This window comes from Doryrhamphus excisus, linkage group LG11 (assembly GCF_037039965.1).
Source record: "Doryrhamphus excisus strain RoL-2023G ecotype Guam linkage group LG11, RoL_Dexc_Guam_v1.1, whole genome shotgun sequence".
NCBI classification, from domain to species: Eukaryota; Metazoa; Chordata; class Actinopteri; order Syngnathiformes; family Syngnathidae; genus Doryrhamphus; species Doryrhamphus excisus.
In genome coordinates, this window is record NC_136367.1 from 654925 (window position 1) to 674230 (window position 19306).

Here is a 19306-nt window from a genome sequence, read left to right on the forward strand (position 1 = left end):
TTCACAGGCATGACAATAGTTTCCTGTTGCATACTGCAGTACGTGCAGTACCTGCAGTACCTGCAGTACGTGCAGTACGTGCAGTACGTGCAGTACGTGCAGTACGTGCAGTACGTGCAGTACGTGCAGTACGTGCAGTACGTGCAGTACGTGCAGTACGTGCAGTACATGCTGTACATGCTGTACATGCTGTACATCTCGGTGGCCTCCAAATGTTCATCTTGGCGGACTGCAACGGCTCCAGGGCCGTATGCAAGACAGCAGGGCGTCATGGCTGCTCCAGCCATTAGACGATTAAACGGAGCCTTTTCAGGATTCAGCAGTAACTCTATCTGACACACACACACACACACACACACGTGGAGAAGAAGTAGGACCAGAAGCCAGGGGTAATTAGTTCAGTGGTCGATACAGAAATAGGACTTTGAGGCAGGCGGGTTAGGCTGATGGAGAAATTCCATTTCAGGTTCTAAAAGGTTAGCCAAGTGGCTAAATAGCTTGGTGTGGGATACACGTGTGGAACGCCTGCATGACAATGGTTCTAATCTGTAATACGTAGACTGGCATGGGTGTGTGTTCTCCACCAGCTCTGACATTTTGACACCTTAAGAACCATAGACTCGGACTTGGAGTGCAAGTATCTATAAAAGCGGGAGCAGCACAATGTGAGAAGAAGAACAAGCAGGAACATCTACAGACTGAGGAAGTAAAACGCTTGTCATTTGTTGGGTCGGAATGTTAAAGGGCCCCTATCCTGATCAGTTCATTTTAAAATGATATTGGAATCCTAGGGTAGGTTTCTTTTCCTAAAATACTCCATTCTTCTATTCCAGTCTTCTCCTCGTGGCCTACATGCTGGGATTCCAAGAGAGTATTTGTTATGAAAGTGAAGTGATAACTACTTGACAATTAAACAGTTCAATCATCTCAGAAAAAGCCCAAAGGTCTTGGAGGACACGGTGCTAAAACGTGGTCTCATCAGTGGGATGATAATGGAGCACACGGTCCATTCGTTGGTGCGTGGTCATTATGTACAAATTAGCCAGCTGCCATTTTGATCTAGCAGGAGCAATTAAAGCCAAATAAAAAAGCTGTTTCCAGATCAGCGTTTTTTTAGCTGGAGAACCGACAGTCGTCGTGATTTTGGTCCTTTGCTCTGGAGAAGAACTAATCTGAGTTGCAGTTTTGTGCTAGACTTGAAAAAAAACTAAAGAGCGGCACCGACCTGAGCTTTTATTGACGGCGGTGTTGCAAACTTTAGCCCTGCTAACACTTCACCATCTGTGGCGCTGACATTCAGCCTGGTCGTCGCGAACAACGCGACCTTTCCTGACCATTTATTGCCACCATGAATCACGGCAATCTGGCCGTCATAGCGATGCTAATCCACTTATCAGATGCCGCTCGTTTCAGGATAAGGTCTCAAATTACTCAAAACGCCACCGAGTAAATCCAACCTGACAACTACATTACGTGCATGACAAAAAGCTGTCCCTCGTTTATGGCTGTTAAATGTTTGCAGGCCCGACCGTGATAAGTGAATTTCTGCTAAGTTGGAATCCATATGAATATATTCTATATTTTTATCGTTCATAGTAACTTAATGACTTTCTAAATACAATATTTTTATCGTGATTAGACCCCTATAAACATAAAATAACACCCCAAGCTCATCTCAACTTACAAGAAGTGAATTACTTCTGTGAGTTACTATGGAGTATGAGACAACAAAATATGTCCAAAGATGGTCCAACTATTCAGATATTATGTTGGCTTGTCGGTGACATCATCATTTTTGTGTCGGTCATTTAAAGATTTTCCGCTCTGGAAGGTGTTTTTAAAAAACTACTAAATTTGAGGTCACCTGGAACGCCGTTTCCGTGTAAACTATAAAACGTTTCCATCTTGATCGGCAAACGTCTGTGTGTGGATAAACCCTGAGAGGGTGATACAGGATCCAAGCATTTCTTGTCAAAAGGTAGAAGCCCACCCCAACCAAGACTGGTTTCACTCTTTTGTGGTGCAAATCCTGCCTTGCAGATGGACTGGCCTGATAGAGTGGCCACTCAGGCCTGAAGTGGCCACAGATAGAAGGCCGGTCGTGAGTGAGGAGCAAAGGTGATGCCACCCAAACCACCACAAGAATGAAAAACAGCATGCAGTACCAAATCTGGGACACATTTTAGAAGGGTATTCTTTCCAGGCTACAAACAATGATGTGGCGGGCCATGGGTTTGACACCTGTGGCCTGGACAAAGGTAATGGGTCACTGGTAGGAAGTGGAGAAAAGCTAGAAAAGGGTCCGGTCTTCAGTGAAAACCTTTTGAAAGAGTGAGTGTAAATTCATGAGGTTGTAAACCCCAGAGGGACCTGAGCGGCCCTGAGGCCCCCCAACCTCTTTCCTGGTCATTTGTGTGGTCTTGCTGAGATGAAGACGTAATTCATCAACATTGGTATCCATGTTGCCCAGGATCATAAACACACCGCATGTACAAGGAAGCCCACTTGCTGTTAAGCGATGAAAAATAGACTCTCTGAGCCAAAGTCATGGTTCTTGGGCTTTATTAATACTTGATGCTTTAACAAAATATCCCCCAGTAAGACCAGTTGTGTCACCAGTGCTTTTTCCCCCAGCCTCAGTCGAGGCACCGGCGGCTGTTTTAAATGTTAGAGCGTAGTGATAGAAATCTGGAATGGATGAGTGCGATATAAAGCACAACACTGACGTTCAAGTGCGACACCAATCTTTACTTCCTGTCTGCCTGCCAACAAACACAGCGGTGCACGAGTACGGCGCAAAGATAAGACGGGAGATTAGATGGCAATATGAAACCTGTCAACATAAGGCCGTCTGATAGCGACAGATTTTAGCATAAAGAAGCTAGCATCAGAGTTAAATGCCAATGATGTGCACGAGTCTTTTGAAGGTTCCAGCTAGGCGGCCTTTTGGCAAGACAGCACCTCATCTCACCTCACGTTAGAGTCCAAAGTGCTGGTCGTAAAAAATGAATGTTGAACCAACATGGAACGGACTGAACTCAAACAAAAGGACCATCGTGGTGAAGAGAGAGATGACCAGAAGGTAAAGCTCTCAATTTAGCGCTCAACCTATGTTCCCACCCTCACCTCACCTCACCTGGTCATGGGCTGTAGATCATGACCACGGTCTACTGTTGTCCACATTGACAGTTGACTGTGGTGTTCATTGACAATGTGTCCTAGGCAACGTGGAGCAAAGGATGAACCATTGTGCTTCAACGTGTCCCAGTGGACTGGTCACCTGAAACCACCCTTTGTACTTTCCACACAATTCCACACCGGTGTTCTACAGACAGATACGCACTCCGAAGCTGACTGCAATCAAACACCAGGCGGAACAAACACACTCACACACACCGCTTCCAACAATAAACATGAAAGACAACAAGGCCTTCACATAGCACAGCAAAAAACACTTCTTGGTCCGAGAAGCATTTTTGTGCACGAGAAGCCTACATGTTTGCCTTGCTGCCTTCAAGAGCCCCCAGGGTTACCACAACAAAAACTGGTTTAGCACCCTCCCCGTCCAACATGACACAGGTAGAGGATCCTCAGGCGCCAATAACAGGCACTGTTACGGACAGGAAGGAGATCTGCACTGCTTCAAGTTTCAGTCTATTGACACTTTGACGACACCATGGCTTGAATAGAGGAACGTCGTTTAAATTACGTACTAATGAGCCCCACCCCCTACATTTAGAAAGGAAACATATTTGACATTTGAGGCTGCTCTAGTCTAAGATGCTGATGGCGACGTGTTTTACCTAAACTCCTTAGCGTGACTAGCGTGCCCCGGTGAGATGCCCCCCCCTCCCCATCAGACTGTCCAATCAGTCCAATCAGAAGCTGCGGTAATTCCACTCCTGATCAAACTAACTTAGCATTTGTCAGATCAAAACATCACATACGTAAGTTGAGTCTAATCTTCATATAGCTGTAGAAGTAAATATTCTGTAGCAGTCCAAATCTTCTACAATGGCCGCCATTGGAGGGCTAGCAAGTTGGGCTGCAGCAATCCAATATTTGATATTTCAATAATAAACGATCTTTTGCCACAAATGCTGTGCAGAATTGATGGCGCTCAGCAGTCCTCGCGCGGACCATGTGATTGTGACGAAACATCTTATGGAGGATAATGAGAAGGAGATAAGAGGATGGGAAGGTCTTTCTATTGGTCAGATGTAACCATGTGATCCGTGTCTCTTAATGTAACTTACTAAGCACGTCTGGAACAAATACCAAACAAACCGTAACGTAGTGAATCCCACTGGGAACACCATGGTACAGCATAGGCGTTACAGCTGGTGGAGAAGGTGTCTGATGTTCCTGGCATGGCTTGGTTCCATGGAAAGTTTGCCATTCCATAGTCGCCTCATGGAGCGATGCTACACTACTGAACGTCTTGGGGACACGACACTGCCAACATGGGGTCTGGTTCTGCGGTAGGACGGACCTTGTGGGTCTACCGTGCACGCCGAATCCAAGGTGGTCAGGAATAAGTAAGCTTACGTCAATCAGGCACGGCGAAGTGAAAACAGGAATAAAGACAAACAAATGCGCATTTCATTTGACACTTCCAGGTATGGAGTTCCGGTGCGAGGTCGGTGCCGTCTTACCTCCTTGATTTTAGCCCGTTTGTCCCTCGTGGAAGCGTCCAGGGGTTCGTGTCCGGTGGCCCCCGGGGGTCGCTGGTACTCGATGTAAGGTAAATCATTGGTGGTCTTCCCACCTCGACTCAAAGTCTCCTGGGCAACTTTCTCCTTCTCCTTCAAAATGTCATGCTTGATCTCGTCGGGACGTTTCTGTAGCGTATCCTTGGCCTCCAGGAGGGCTTCTTCGTGGTCCTTCTTGATCTTGGCCAGGACCTTCTCGTCACTTCCAGCCGAGCCGAGCTCCCCGACGCCGTCCGGACCGGTGCGAGTGTTGGTCTCCACGGCGGAGGAATGGAAGAAAACTCCGCTGAGCAGCTTGGAGGAGTCCGGCAGGAAGAAGATCGCCCCGAAACACAGCGTGATGAAGCCGCTGAAGACCAGAAGCAGGATGAATTTCTCCGTCAGCCTGAACGACGTCTGGCTGGCCGACTTCCGACTCAGTATGGTGGTGAAGGGCAAAAGAGTTGGGGCAGGCATGTTGCTCCTCTCCCCGCAAACACTAAAAAGAGCTTTTCTGGGCTGCGGTCGGCTCACGGTGGCTTCGGCTTGGGCGCAATCCGCTCAGACGTCCGCCTCCGGAGCATACACGCGGAAGACGACGAGAGGAAAGCCTACTTAAAGTTGAGGTGGAGCGGCTGAGGCGGAGCGAGTGTGTCGCTCATAGTGGAGCAACGCGACTGAAACGACGCTCTGTAAGAGCAGGAAAGGGCGGGACGACACTGACTGACAGGAGAGCTCGGCCAATCGCGTTCCGAACCATGCCTGGTGGGGGCGGTGACGGGGCGTGGCTACCCCAGATGGAACTGCCAAGGAGTACTCGAGTAGAGCCATGCGCCTGAGTACTGATCGAATAAGCTACAATGAACCGGACTGCGGACGCCCACAGTGGAACGTAGCGTAGTACGCCATGGAGCAGGAGGTCCGCCATGATGGTGAGCAAGGCAGGTGGGCGGGGCTCACAACAGTCTACAAAGTATTCACCAGCTTTGAGCTGACTAGAAAATAAAGTTATAGGCTGTGCAGACACCTTGATGAAATGAATAAATGTTATTTAGTATATATATATATAGTGTATACATTGACTAGCAGTGACATAGTGTATATGTTGACTAGCATCAACATAGTGTATACGTTGACTAGCATTGATATAGTGTATACGTTGACTAGCATTGATATAGTGTATACATTGACTAGCATCGACATAGTGCATACGTTGACTAGCATTGACATAGTGCATACGTTGACTAGCATCGATATAGTGTATACGTTGACTAGCATCGACATAGTGTATACATTGACTAGCATCGACATAGTGCATACGTTGACTAGCATGCATATGACAAAGAGACCACTGAATAACAAAAAAAGAATAGAATATGAGTGACGGCGGTGGTCTTGACTTTCATTAGCAAGGATTGAACATCTTCTTGCTCTGATGAAGGAATATGTGACAGGAAGGCGGGGAAGGACTCCTTGTCAACCCAATTAGCGACCTTGTTGCTCCTTCACCCGCCCGCCATGCCGCTCTCCTTTGGCGCCCGCCGCCGCCCCCTTCGCCCTCGCCTTTGTCCTCTGCGGGACTTTCTATTCTCACTCGTTTATTTGCTTTTCCTCTCCTCGCTCAAATGAGTCCGTCTTTCTCTCAGGGGGCGCGACCGTGCCGGTTGAATCAGATGGGGGGGGCGAGGTTATATTTGGAGTGTGGCGAGCATCAAACATGTGGGCGATGGGAGTGTGGCCTATTTCACATCAGCAAATTGGCCGACAGTTGATTCCCAAGGCAGACGCCACTGACAATATCCCCATTATTAGTCCCCCCCCCCAAAAAAAGTCTTGTGAAGGCTGGTTGTCATGGCGATGCACTGACAGCAGACACCCAACATGGAAGGGAAGCGTGGCGGGCTGATGCTTCAAACGCCGCCATCGTTTGGGGACACTTTGTGATGACAGCGTCAGGCTTCAGTCAAAAGCCTGACATCCTCGTTTTTAAAGAAGCCGGCAGGTCTGGAGCTTCAATCAACTTGAGATGTTTCACAGCAAAACAACTCGCCCGAGGCACACTCTGCTCACCAGCATCTCATCAACAAATGCTAACTTTTTTCGATGCTGTCCAGCAGAACAGTCTGGACTGGCATCGGTGGTCCCAATTGGAGGAAACTTTCGACTTTTCCAAACGCACCAAGAACTCTTATGTTCCTCGACTAAGTGTCAAGAAGACACATGTAGGGTACCACCACACTGACATCTCAGAATGGGCATCATCTCAGCCATCCCCAGGCCCCGCCACCGAGGAGCTCAGCTCCCCACCATGGAGGCCCCAGCCGCTGCTTCCTCATTGGAAGATGTGTTGGTGGGATTTAGGAGGCTGAACGTAGCATCCGTCCTTAAAGGTGGTTGTATGCCGTACATACCACATACCTTCCATGTGTACATGTACCTGTATAGTATACCTGTATGTACTATATATATATATATATATATATAGTCACCGTGGTTGACCTGGTTAAAAAAGAGGTAAATATTTCCCCCCCAACCTTTTCCCATCAGACTTCCTTAATCCGGCCCTCTTTGTGTCCCGGTGTCCGGCGCTACCGCCGTGTTTAATGCCAAACTTAGCACGTGTTACACCGAATTAGGACTCGCTATCGCGGCTCTCACTTGTTTCGCTAACAATGAGCGAGCCGATGTGCGCCAGAGCGCTATCGCCACTCGCACAGGAGCACATTTTACACGCTTAGCTAGCTTGCAGTCAATCTTCACAGGTCACTACATGTCAATGGGTAACACAAACACACACGCACACGCACACACACACACACATACACACTGCAGCTCTTTGTGACTGATGTCACTTTTCATTGTGTCACCAAAGAGTCATGCTCAAAGTTAAAGACAAGAAAATGGGGGTACAAACCATGCCTGAACCACAGCTGACCCGGTGCAGCACTCGTGTACGCTACCACCAGCATGCCCGACACACTAACCTGCTCAACACTTACTTGTGTTGCCAGATGTTTACACAATAAGGGCTATGTGTTGAGGCGTTTGCAGTTATATGCAGTACTCCTACATGGGCTGTACACTGACTTCTCTAAATGACATGCAGGTTTACTTTCTATCGTATGCGTATAAAAACGATAGGCCATGTTTATTCATACACACCGCCGCCTTCTTCTTTTATGGTGGCTAAGAGGAGACCCTGAGGTGCGCCTGGGGGCGCCTTAACTTTAGAAAATGTCAGGTTGTCTTGAATATTATATATATATAACTCTATGCAATAAAACAGCCAGCATGTTCCTTCTTATAAACCTTTTTGTGGTCACAACTCTTTTTCTCTTCACATCTTTATTTTATCATTTGGAATTTAAATGACAATTAAAATGTCCAACTTTCTTCCTGTACATTTTATTATAGTAATATTATGACTTTATTAATACCATAATTCATCATTTTACCTTATTCCCGTGATATTATAACTTAATATTATACTTTAGAATATTATAGAATATAATAATTTAGAATTAATAATAATATAGAATATATTATTAACTTTCCCTAAGCTAATTTTACCAACATGTAGATTTTCATAGTATTATCACTTTTTAAAAAAAAAAAATCTTGAATATTTCACCTTTATACGACTGGAATGATGTTATTTAGCCTCATAATATTAAGATGTTATTGTCGTCAAATGAGCATTTATATGAAATGACATGAATGCCTTTTTCTCTCCGCTTTTTTACTTTGTTGTTTTAAAATCACGGCTGATCTTTTCATTTGTTAAATGATACTTTTACAACAGAAGGAAGCTTAAATAAATGCCTCATTGCAACAACCTGTGTGCGTGTTTGTGTATGTATGTGTGTGTGTGTGTGTGTGTTGGCTAATGGCTTTATAATTAGAAGTGATGGCAGCCTGAGATGATGGATTGCTGCAAACACGCTAGGCTGGTGCAGGTGCTACGTTAAGCACTATTCATTCATGTATAGGTGTGTGTGTGTGTGTCTGACAGCATGTATGCAAATGACACACACACACACACACACACACACACAGGTATCAGAAAAGAGGATGCTCTGATGCTCTGATGATCCAGTTTGTGCGGCAGCAGGAAGAGGCGGTGCTTAACCTTCCTGCCCGTCTTTGACTTTTAGTCGGCTGATGTCAGGCTTGATAAAAGTGACGAGTGGGCCGGGAGCCCAAATGGACTTCTCTAATCGGGTGGTGACCCTTGAGAGGCGCAGCCGAAAGGCCCGACACTGGGCCACTTCATTAGGTACGGTCCTGGTGACTATTACGCTATATTACGCTATGTTGAGCTGAGGACAAAGCTGAGAATGTCCAATATAGTCTTTAGTCGGGACGGAGAGGAGAAGGACGGGGGCCGTCGTCATGGCAACAGATTTTGTTTTGTTAATTTCTCATAATATTAGGACTTTAAAACAATAAATTATTTTTCATGACTATTTAAACTACATACATAGTACTTGTCTACACAATATTATTTTTGGAAATGATAGAATGAGACTTTTTCCTCTTCATGCTTTGACTTTATTCTTGTAAAATTAATTTTTTTTTCCTCCCATTTCTGCTGTTTTTTTTACAATAACCTCGTTTTCATGTATTTTTTTGTTGATTTATAATATTTAAAATATTTAAATAAAAATGTATTTAATATTTCAACTTTCTTGAAAATGGATTCAGTTCTGAAATTCAATTCTGACAATGAAAATTAATTTATGATTCTCGTGAAATTTCACAGTTTTGTCCCTCAAAAATAATTTTTTTAAATAGAAAAGGTTTGCACCCGTCTGCTTTCACAGGAATCTTTGGATTCCTTTTGGGAATCTATCTTGTCAACACGCCGGAAGGCTCGCCAACTAGTGGCCTGGCGTGCACATTACATCACAGCTCCCAGGTACGCAGGGTGGTTTATTTCCTCGCCCATTTCCTCCGCAAACCCTCGCTTATCCACGGCGCCAATAATCATTTCCTCCTCCGCAGTGGAAGCTTCCCTCTCGCTACATTCCGGCAGATTAGCCCGCCAGCTCAATGTCGACGGTGTCAAGTGCAAATGTAATCTGCGGTGTGGTTATTGTGCGCATGCTTAAAGGCTCCTTGAATAAGCTCCTCTGCGTGGGTCCAAATGGGAGCATTAAAAAGCGCTTTGAGGGAAGCGGCGGCGCCCGACTGGCAGGTGCTGAAGAGGCGCATTTAGCTCCCATTCAGCACCATCAAGCTCATTCACCAGACGCACACCGTCCCCAAGGGCGGCGCGCGTGCAGGCGGGCGCAGCTGCCGGCGCTCCAGGTAGCCTGCGCGTCATCCACGACGAGGCTCTTTCAATCTGCCGCCATTCAGCCAGAGATGGCGGCTTTATTTACGCAGCTGCTCTTTATTAGGCAGGATCTTGTTAGGCGGGATATTAATACGCTGGCGTTCCGGCCAATTAAGGTTGACGGGATAACAGGATGGAGCTGGCAAAGGCCTGGGACAATCGACGGCGACGCCAGACAATTACCTTCAAAACGTGCGAGCAGGAAGGACAAATGAACTTGTTGTTCTACCAACTTTCATCCTTCTTTTGTCCATCATGGCATCATATGAAAAAACTGCATTATCTTTTTTGTGCTTGCAGATGTCCTACCAGTCTGCTGTGGCCAGTCTTCCTCTTCGTCTTGTCTTGGGGTTGAAGAAGAAGGACGTGGCTGGATGGCTGGTGAGGAGGCCCCGAGGTGGATCCTCTGGGGACCTCTGGACAAACTCCGGTCCATCCTGGAAAAGGCGGAGTGTGTTCAGCATAATATTGTGCTCTCATAAAGTATTTTTTCCATAGATGAGATGACTATCTCTTCAATTTTCTGAACTGGAAGTTTGAATTTCCTTGGGGTTCCATAAAGGATCTAATGTATGTATTTTTTTACAATGGAAAAGACTGAAAAAGCTAAAGTGAGGGGATTACAAAGCCGTGACGCAGATTGCATTCCTCCGTTATCCCGACTTTCATCATTTTTCCCGGGAGAGCTTATGCATTTCTAATCCTCTTGCCCTGTTTGGATTCCTGTGCCTTTTCTCCATTTTGGTCTGAGGCGTCTCAGACTTTCTGACGTGTCCTCGTGGCCTCGCTATCCTCGCCACGCTATCTCCACCACGCTCCTGGAGTCGGAAAAGAGCTCCGGTGTGCTCGAGAACGCCTGAAGCGTCACCAAAAGGCCTTAATAATAATAATAATAATAATAATAATAATAATAATAATAATAATAATAACAGACGGTGATCGGATCACGTCCAAAAGGTGATCAGGTGATGCCATTTCTGACAGTTGTATGACATGGCGTGTTCATTCATTCATTAATTTTCTACCGCTTATCCTCACGAGGGTCGCGGGCGTGCTGGAGCCTATCCCAGCTGTCTTCGGGCGAGAGGCGGGGTACACCCTGGACTGGTACTTGGCCGATTATTTAGAACAAATCACCGCAAACCAAGGTTTGCCTGCATAAAAGCATTTGTCCAGCAGATGGTGCTGCTGTTTCCTCATTCAAGCATACAATAAAGGGAGGTGTTGCTTTTGATGGAGTAATGTATGTAAAGTAATGACCGACATGCGTGTTTACGGAGCATACGGTTATCAGCGTATCCTGGAATGGCTCCAACCTCTACCAAAGTTTTCCCAAGGCATCCACCCCGGCCCTATGGAGCACCAGAGGATGAGGGACCATTGCCACTTGACTTTTGAGAAACAAAATGTTATTGGTTGAGACATCCAAAGGTATGCTTTTATCCGTGAGGCGTTCAATGAGAGTGGGATTTCTGTCACCCCCCTGAGAAGAACAACTACTGTGGTCACAGCCCAGAAAGTTTCCACTTTGTTTAAAAGCATACAAGGACGTCGCTGAAGGAAAGAGAGGGCTCGCCATTGCCAGGAAAATGTCGTTAAAGTAAAGACGCCATTAGGAGGAGATGAAAGTGGCCTCGTGTTCCCGGACGCGCCAATCAGGTCATCGGGCAGCGCCGCGACCTGCTGGAGCGTCAGCTGGGCTCCACGCTTGGCATGAGACCAGGAAACCAACCATGCCAACTGCTACTTGGGAGCACGCGGGAAGTACAACTGCGATGGAGCCAGGGAACAATGTACAGTATATGTATACAAGTATATTTATATATATATATATATATATATGTATATGTGTATAAGTATATTTTTGTATACATATGTACGTATATGTGTATGGTTCTTGCTAGCAAAGAACAAAGCAACGTAAACAATAACACCCACCATCAGGAGAAGGAGTGGAAGATGGAGAAAGTATAATTGGACCGACGACCAGTCCAGGTTGGACCCCGCCTCTCGTCTGAAGTCAGCTGGGGTAGGCTCCAGCATACCTGTGACCCTGGTGAGGATAAGCGGCATAGAAGATGGATGAATGGATGGATAGTTGGAACGATTTTTGCTTTTGTCTGTTTAACGATGTTTGTAAAAGTAAAAAAACAGCCGAGGGTCACACCTGTCCCCAGGGCCAGACCTTGGGCACCCTGCTGTAGAATGTAGTAGGCATATGACACCATGCAAAGAACAATGAAAAGACGTCAAAAACATATTTAGTCCAACCTCTAAAAGACAAACTCCTCCCCCTGGACTAAAAGTCATGTTTTTATTGGCCACAGTAAACGATGTGGCGTTAGTGCATGTCAATCACGTGGCGACCATATGATTGACTGGACACAGTCCTGCCCCCAGCGGACATTTTCCATCCTAACAAAGGGAAAGCATGTGATGATGCAAGACGCACAGGGAGGGAATCCTGCAGTGGAAGACTAAATGATTTCGGGAAGCGCGTGGACAGATGATGGTCATCACAGCGTGGCGCCACGTTGGTTGCCAATGGCGGCCTCCGGCTACGAGAGTTGATTTGTTGTCGCTTTGAACAAATAAGCATTGGCTTTACCCGGAGAACACGCGTCTAAGCAGGAAGCAGACGTGACGACAAGCCTGTAGCGGCTAAACAAACACAAAGAAAACAAGATCAGACGCGCCGCCTTAGCAGGGGCGTCTTCTGGAGTAACAGCTTTAGTATGGACGCCATCATGCACCGGAAGGTAAACAATACCCCCATGCTGTCAGAGGCGGGGTCTGCTGACGGGCACACCGCCATTTGCCTGGGGCCCCGCTTTCAAGGGGGGCCCTGAGAGACCGGGTGCCATGAGCTAATAATACACACAAACCACAACAATGGGGATTTATGCTGCAAACGTATTGAAATATTATAATAAATATGTTATTTTTTAACCATTTTATTTGATTTAAATATTTCCATAAAAATATTTTCACAAATGATGACATAAAAAGTCCAAATTATGAGACAAAAAGTGAAAATTATGAAAGTCATAATTATGACATTTTTGAAAAGCGAGCTAAAATGCCGAAATGTTGCTATAAAAATCCTAATAATGAGATAAGGAAGTGAAAAATATGAAGTATTTAAATATTTACATCTAATAATAAATTGGTAAGCTCTTGGCGACAAACATGGCTTTGCACTGAAAACATTTGCAACACTTTGGAATGCATGACTGTTTGTTTGCGGGCGTCCGCCATGTTGTTAATGTCTTTTCCTTCCCAAACAACAAGCCCCGCCCCCTCATGCCGCTGGACGCAAGACAAACTAAACTGTCTTCAGTGGACTGATGGAACCTTCCGTCTCCACTTTAGAGCGTCAATCATGGCAGCCCAGAGTCCTGGGATCTGCATCCTTTTTCCATATGTCTCTCTGTCTTGTGCATGTACACACACACACAAACACACACAAACACACACAAACACACACAAACACACACTTTGTACGCCCTTGTCAAGCTGACCCGCTGGGAAAACATGCAGATTGATGATGCGGCAGACGTGTAAAAGATGAGAAAGAATGGATGGCTGGGAATGGCTGGAAGAAAACATGACTAATGAGAAGACCCGCATCGCTCAGGAAATACACACACACAAACACACACATAAACACACAGGGAAGCCCTTGCTGCAAATGACTTCCTGTATGTATAAAACATCCTCTTGCACATAAAAAAGCAAACTAAGGCTTCCCACGGTGTCATCGAGCCCATAAAAACTCTTCAATGACATAAATACATGAGTTTCTTTAACAGAAATAAAACAATGAAAGCTTTTTAGTATAAAACTGCCTTTCTTTATATAAATATATATATAGATATATAAAATATGTCAAAATATGTTTTCACTCAAACTTCACTTTTCTCTTTTATTAAGTGCGGCTGCGAAATAAGCCGCCACGGGGCCAAAGAAAGGTGGCAGCAATTTCTATCGAGTATCCTGCTAATTCTACTCATCCTGCATGAAAAATAAAAATAATATTTTCAATAAAAAAAATTTATAAAATAAATATAATAAACAATAAATTAAAATAATATAAATAAAAATTACATTTTGTAAAGCAACATATGTAGATATGCTAAGAAGTCATATATGTGTTTAAAAAAATGATGTCATATGGGTGTTTGTTCCTATAACGTTAGTAATATTTGATCATATTAGTAATATTAGCTTTTCCCCAACAATTCCAATGTTCTTTTCTTGAGTTTCTCATATTCTGACTTTTACAAACAATGTTTTTCTTCTTTCATTTTCACTAAAATGACTTCCCTCATACTTTGACAGCATTATTATCATAAATTAGACTTTTTAAATATTACAATAAATATTATTTATTACAATAAATATTTTTTCTCTTAATGTTTGGACATTATTGCTGTAAAATTATGGCATATTTTTGCTGTTTTTTAGTTTTATTGAAGTGTATTTTCAAAATGTGCCAATAAGGAAACGGCTTGCAAATGGCCCGGGGGCCGTACTTTGGCCAGCCCTGCGCTAAGCTCCTTCATCAGACAAGAAGAGGAAGAAGCGTGTCTACGCCAAGGAGACGGGAGGAAGCCGTCGCTGCGGCGGCGGCGGCGGCGGCTCTGCTGGGGGCGAGGAGCCAACATGTCGGCCATGATGAATGTGCCCTGTCAGGAGGAGACAAACACACCCAAGACGCGCTTGGCGTGCAACAACGCTCCCGGGGGCGTGAAGGATGACGACGCGTCACAGCAGCCGTCCCGATAGGCGTCAGCGGGCGGTGTAGATTACAAACGCGCCACGGCTAAACTACACGGCGGTCCCTGATCTCGTCCCATGGGGAGCTCGTATATTGGAGTCATGGCTTTGATGTCACTTTACCTGTGCGGGTTATTGTTTAGCGTCCCAGATGAGGTGATGCTGCAGCAGCGTCGCCATGACGACGGGTCTCATCAGAGGGGGTACCGGGATGCAGCGGGGTTGTTTAGGTCCTGGTACCAGAAGGAGTACAAACACATAAAAGGTTTTATTAGCTCAGCTCGTATCGATGTAAGGAGCGGCGCGGGTCGCGCACACGCAGACGCGCACACGCACAACAAAGATGAAAGCAACAATTCAGGGCGACGGTGGCGAGACGAGGGGCGCCCGGTTAGCAAATGTCAGGCTAAGCACACATCAATGGAGGCCATGTTTGTATGTGTGTGTGCGTCCGGCAGCATTAATGCAACATGTCTCATGTTTCATTCATGAGGACGCCGGCGAGTGTGCGGGGGCGCAAACAAGCCAGGAGGGGACCGTCTGTCGGCGCCACGACGCAACCGTCACGGGGAACCCGAGACAAACAAACAGGAAGCTTGTTACTGCCTGTATTCCATAGGATGTACTGTAATGTAGCCCATCCAAGATGGCCGACTTTTCATTATTAATAAGTTCCAAAAGGTCAAATGAAAACCGAAATGTCCAAAAATGGAAGCAACTTTTGCCATGGTAAATAATGTAAACCCGATGCCAAGTCCAACCGCCAGGTACTACACCAGGACCCGGAGTCTTTCCGAGGAGTCTCCACCTGGGGCGTCTCAACCAGCAGTCCTCCAGCGGGGCCCGGCTGGAAGGGTCCCAAAGAGGAAGTGGACTCCCTCTAATGGTCAACGTGGAGCAGCAGCCTCCAGCGCCGCAGAGGTCAACGAAGGTCGCCCATCCATCTCATTCACACTTAAAGGAAGTGGCGCTGCCCATCGTAAAAAGCATCAGTCATCTTTACGGCCGCTGGCAGCCTCGCATCGCTACGACAACGAACTGGGAGGCGGGGCTACTTTACATGAGTAAAGATTATAAAACTATAAAGATTATAGCTATAGGTTGAGATTAATCTTGGGTTTAGGGTTACATAGAAAACAGACACAACTGTACTATACATTATAGGTATAGGTTGAGATTAGGATTACATAGAAAACAGACATAGGTGTACTATACATTATAGGTATAGGTTGAGATTAGGATTACATAGAAAACAGACATAGCTGTATTATACATTATAGGTATATCTTGATATTAGGATTACATAGAAAACAGACATAAATGTACTATAGATTATAGGTATAGGTTGAGATTAGGATTACAAGGAAAGCAGACATAGAAGGTATATTATAGATTATATGTATAGGTTGAGATTAGGATTACATGAAAAGCAGACATAGAAGGTATATTATAGATTATAGGTATAGGTTGAGATTAGGATTACATGAAAAGCGACATAGAAGGTATATTATAGATTATAGGTATAGGTTGAGATTAGGATTACATGAAAAGCAGACATAGAAGGTATATTATAGATTATAGGTATAGGTTGAGATTAGGATTACATGGAAAACAGACATAGAAGGTATATTATAGATTATAGGTATAGGTTGAGATTAGGATTACATGGAAAGCAGACATAGAAGGTATATTATAGATTATAGGTATAGGTTGAGATTAGGATTACATGAAAAGCAGACATAGAAGGTATATTATAGATTATAGGTATAGGTTGAGATTAGGATTACAAGGAAAGCAGACATAGAAGGTATATTATAGATTATAGGTATAGGTTGAGATTAGGATTACATAGAAAGCAGACATAGAAGGTATATTATAGATTATAGGTATAGGTTGAGATTAGGATTACATGAAAAGCAGACATAGAAGGTATATTATAGATTATAGGTATAGGTTGAGATTAGGATTACAAGGAAAGCAGACATAGAAGGTATATTATAGATTATAGGTATAGGTTGAGATTAGGATTACATGAAAAGCAGACATAGAAGGTATATTATAGATTATAGGTATAGGTTGAGATTAGGATTACAAGGAAAGCAGACATAGAAGGTATATTATAGATTATAGGTATAGGTTGAGATTAGGATTACATGAAAAGCGACATAGGTGTGAATGTACATAACGAAGGCAAACAAAGACGGCGTTTGACTGACACGTACGCGAGCACGTGCGGCACGGCTCCAACAAGAAGAAGAAGAAGAAGAAAGAAAGAAAGAATGCTGCAGTGTTGCATCATTCATGTTCGCCTGTTCGAGTCCCAGCGAGGCACCGTGCTCTCCTCCTGCTCGCATTTGATCTCGCTTTGCGCTGCCGCTGCTCCTCCTGGGCTAAATTTAACACGCAACCTCCGCGGAGCCACAATAGCTGCTTTTTTATTTCCAATATGTTGCTGCCGCTTATGAATAAATCAGACAATAAGAGCAAAGTATCGCCTGCGTCTTCCTCATCCCTCACAGTGGAGGCAAAGAGTAACGTCACCGCCATGTAAACACGCGTCTTACATCATCACTTGCTAGCTTGCTAAAGAGCAGATGTGCTGATACAACACGTGTGGACATGGTAGTCACACGTTAGCGTAGACGTTGTCATGGCGTCCCCCATAAGTACTATCCAGTCCAACGATGCTGATGCTGCCAGGGGCCACATGTAATCCCTCCACCCTCGTGGGCCCGGCGAGTCCACGTCCGCGCTCGTGTGTGCGAGGCATCAGAACATCTCCAGTGAGAGCAAGCTAGCAGCGCCCAGCGTGTGAGCTCCCAGCGCCGCCGCCAGAACACAAACATGGCGCCGCAAGACAAGAGCTCGTTACTAGAATAAACTGGCTCATGGCGCCGAGCAGCCTTTCTTCTCTTGTCGACGTCTCGTTTGCCAGCTCGGGAGATAAAAGCCGGGCTGGCGGCGCCTCGACGGGGGCCGCGCTCCAAACACAACCTCATTTAACAAAGTTCAACTTGATCTTTGATCAGACGCAAGATGAGGAGCCGCAAGACTGTTTGTTGTTCAGGGGCCAACCAAGCAATCTCAAGTATTCCTTTCTAACGTTCTGTTCTCCCATGGATTCCCATTTGGGATCGGCAATGCTGGGGATCCACCTGGAGGCGTGGAACCGTGGACGTGCTAACATGGATCTGTTTAGTTGGGTTACAACCCCCCCGCCCCCCCAAATACACAAACCAGCATCACTGTTGATCCAACACAATTCTATTGGTTTTTTTGTTTGTGTTTTTGAAAAACCAAAATATAAAATTCCCAAAATAAGTCGTGATTGGGAAGTAAAAGATGTTAGCCCTGCAGGACTTCCAATCGATGGCCTCCAGTGGTTCCTCTCGCTTCAAGATCACACAGCATGCGTGAGGGAAGCTCCAGTTTGATGCTGATGAATTCTTTATGGGTTTCAGGACCTTGGAGAGTCACACACACACACACACACACACACACACACACACACACATCTGCTGGCCCCACAACGCACAACAAACAAGCAAACATACAACACAACACACAAACATCTGCTTCCTGTCAGCCCATGTCTGCATGCTGATGCATCTCCTCCAGATGTTCTCATGTTCTGGATCTGATACCGATGTTCCTCAGATGTTTCTCAGATATTTCTCCCCCATGCGGTAGACTAACCTGATTCTTCTAGATGTTCTACAGCCGTTATTTAAATGTCATACAGGTGCTTTCTGAGATATTCCCTGGATATTCCAGACATATTTTCCGAGGCGTTATCCTGATATTGCTAGATGGTGTACTGACACAACATCCACTGAGGATTTCCTTTGAGTTAGTTTTATTTATTATTATTATTATTATATTTCTGGATGTGTCTGTGTGTTGAAGAGTAATTGCACATTTGAGGACGCCTGGGGACGCCTGGGGACGCTTGGGGACGCCTGGGGACGGGTCATATTGTCATAAAGTTATGTGATAATCAATTAGGACGTGTCTGGAGTGACGGTGCAGGAAAATCGCTAGGATGATGAAGGCCAGAAGCGATCCTAATTCGGTGCCAGAAGTCCAGGACGAGCCCCCAGGACACGGCGGCATCTGGGGGGGGACGGCGCCCGGCTGCATCAGCAGCAAGATCATTAGACGCCAATTACGACCCAATTGGTTCCTGATGCTATCATGACGAGGACACATGAGTCGCCATGGAGATGCTGCCAGGTGACAGCGCCAGAACACGGAGAGACGAAAGGCAGCCATGTTGAAAGCGTGCTCATAAGCACGTCAATAACGGAGGACGACTCCCCTCCAGCCCCACCCCCTTTGAGAAAGAAACCTGTGGGACTCAGGGATCCATTCCAAGGCTTTGTCCTCTCCCGAGCCCAAATTGAGTGTGACATGGCGCCACTGAGCCGACTAAGCCCCCCTTTCACATTTCAGATGCCCTCAAATGATCTTTTTCACCAAGTGGGTCCTCCACTTAGCA

General features: G+C 45.5%; 2 protein-coding genes across 5 annotated transcripts in view; both read right to left on the bottom strand.

Annotated features, from left to right (window-relative positions):
- Positions 1–5376, bottom strand: part of man1a1 (mannosidase, alpha, class 1A, member 1) — a 49710-nt gene extending 44334 nt beyond the window's left edge. The window contains exon 1 of the mRNA XM_058064356.2: positions 4656–5376. Coding sequence (XP_057920339.2) covers positions 4656–5168 — 513 coding nt within the window. The 5' untranslated portion in view covers positions 5169–5376. The remainder of the gene's footprint in view (positions 1–4655) is intronic.
- A 6615-nt stretch (positions 5377–11991) lies between these two features.
- tbc1d32 (TBC1 domain family, member 32) overlaps positions 11992–19306 on the bottom strand; it is a 53864-nt gene continuing 46549 nt past the window's right edge. For all 4 annotated transcript variants that reach the window (XR_013629402.1, XR_013629401.1, XR_013629400.1 and 1 more), the window contains 2 exons: positions 14932–15041; positions 11992–12082 (listed from right to left, as the gene is read on the bottom strand). The gene's annotated coding sequence lies outside the window, so the exon portion shown is untranslated. The remainder of the gene's footprint in view (positions 12083–14931; positions 15042–19306) is intronic.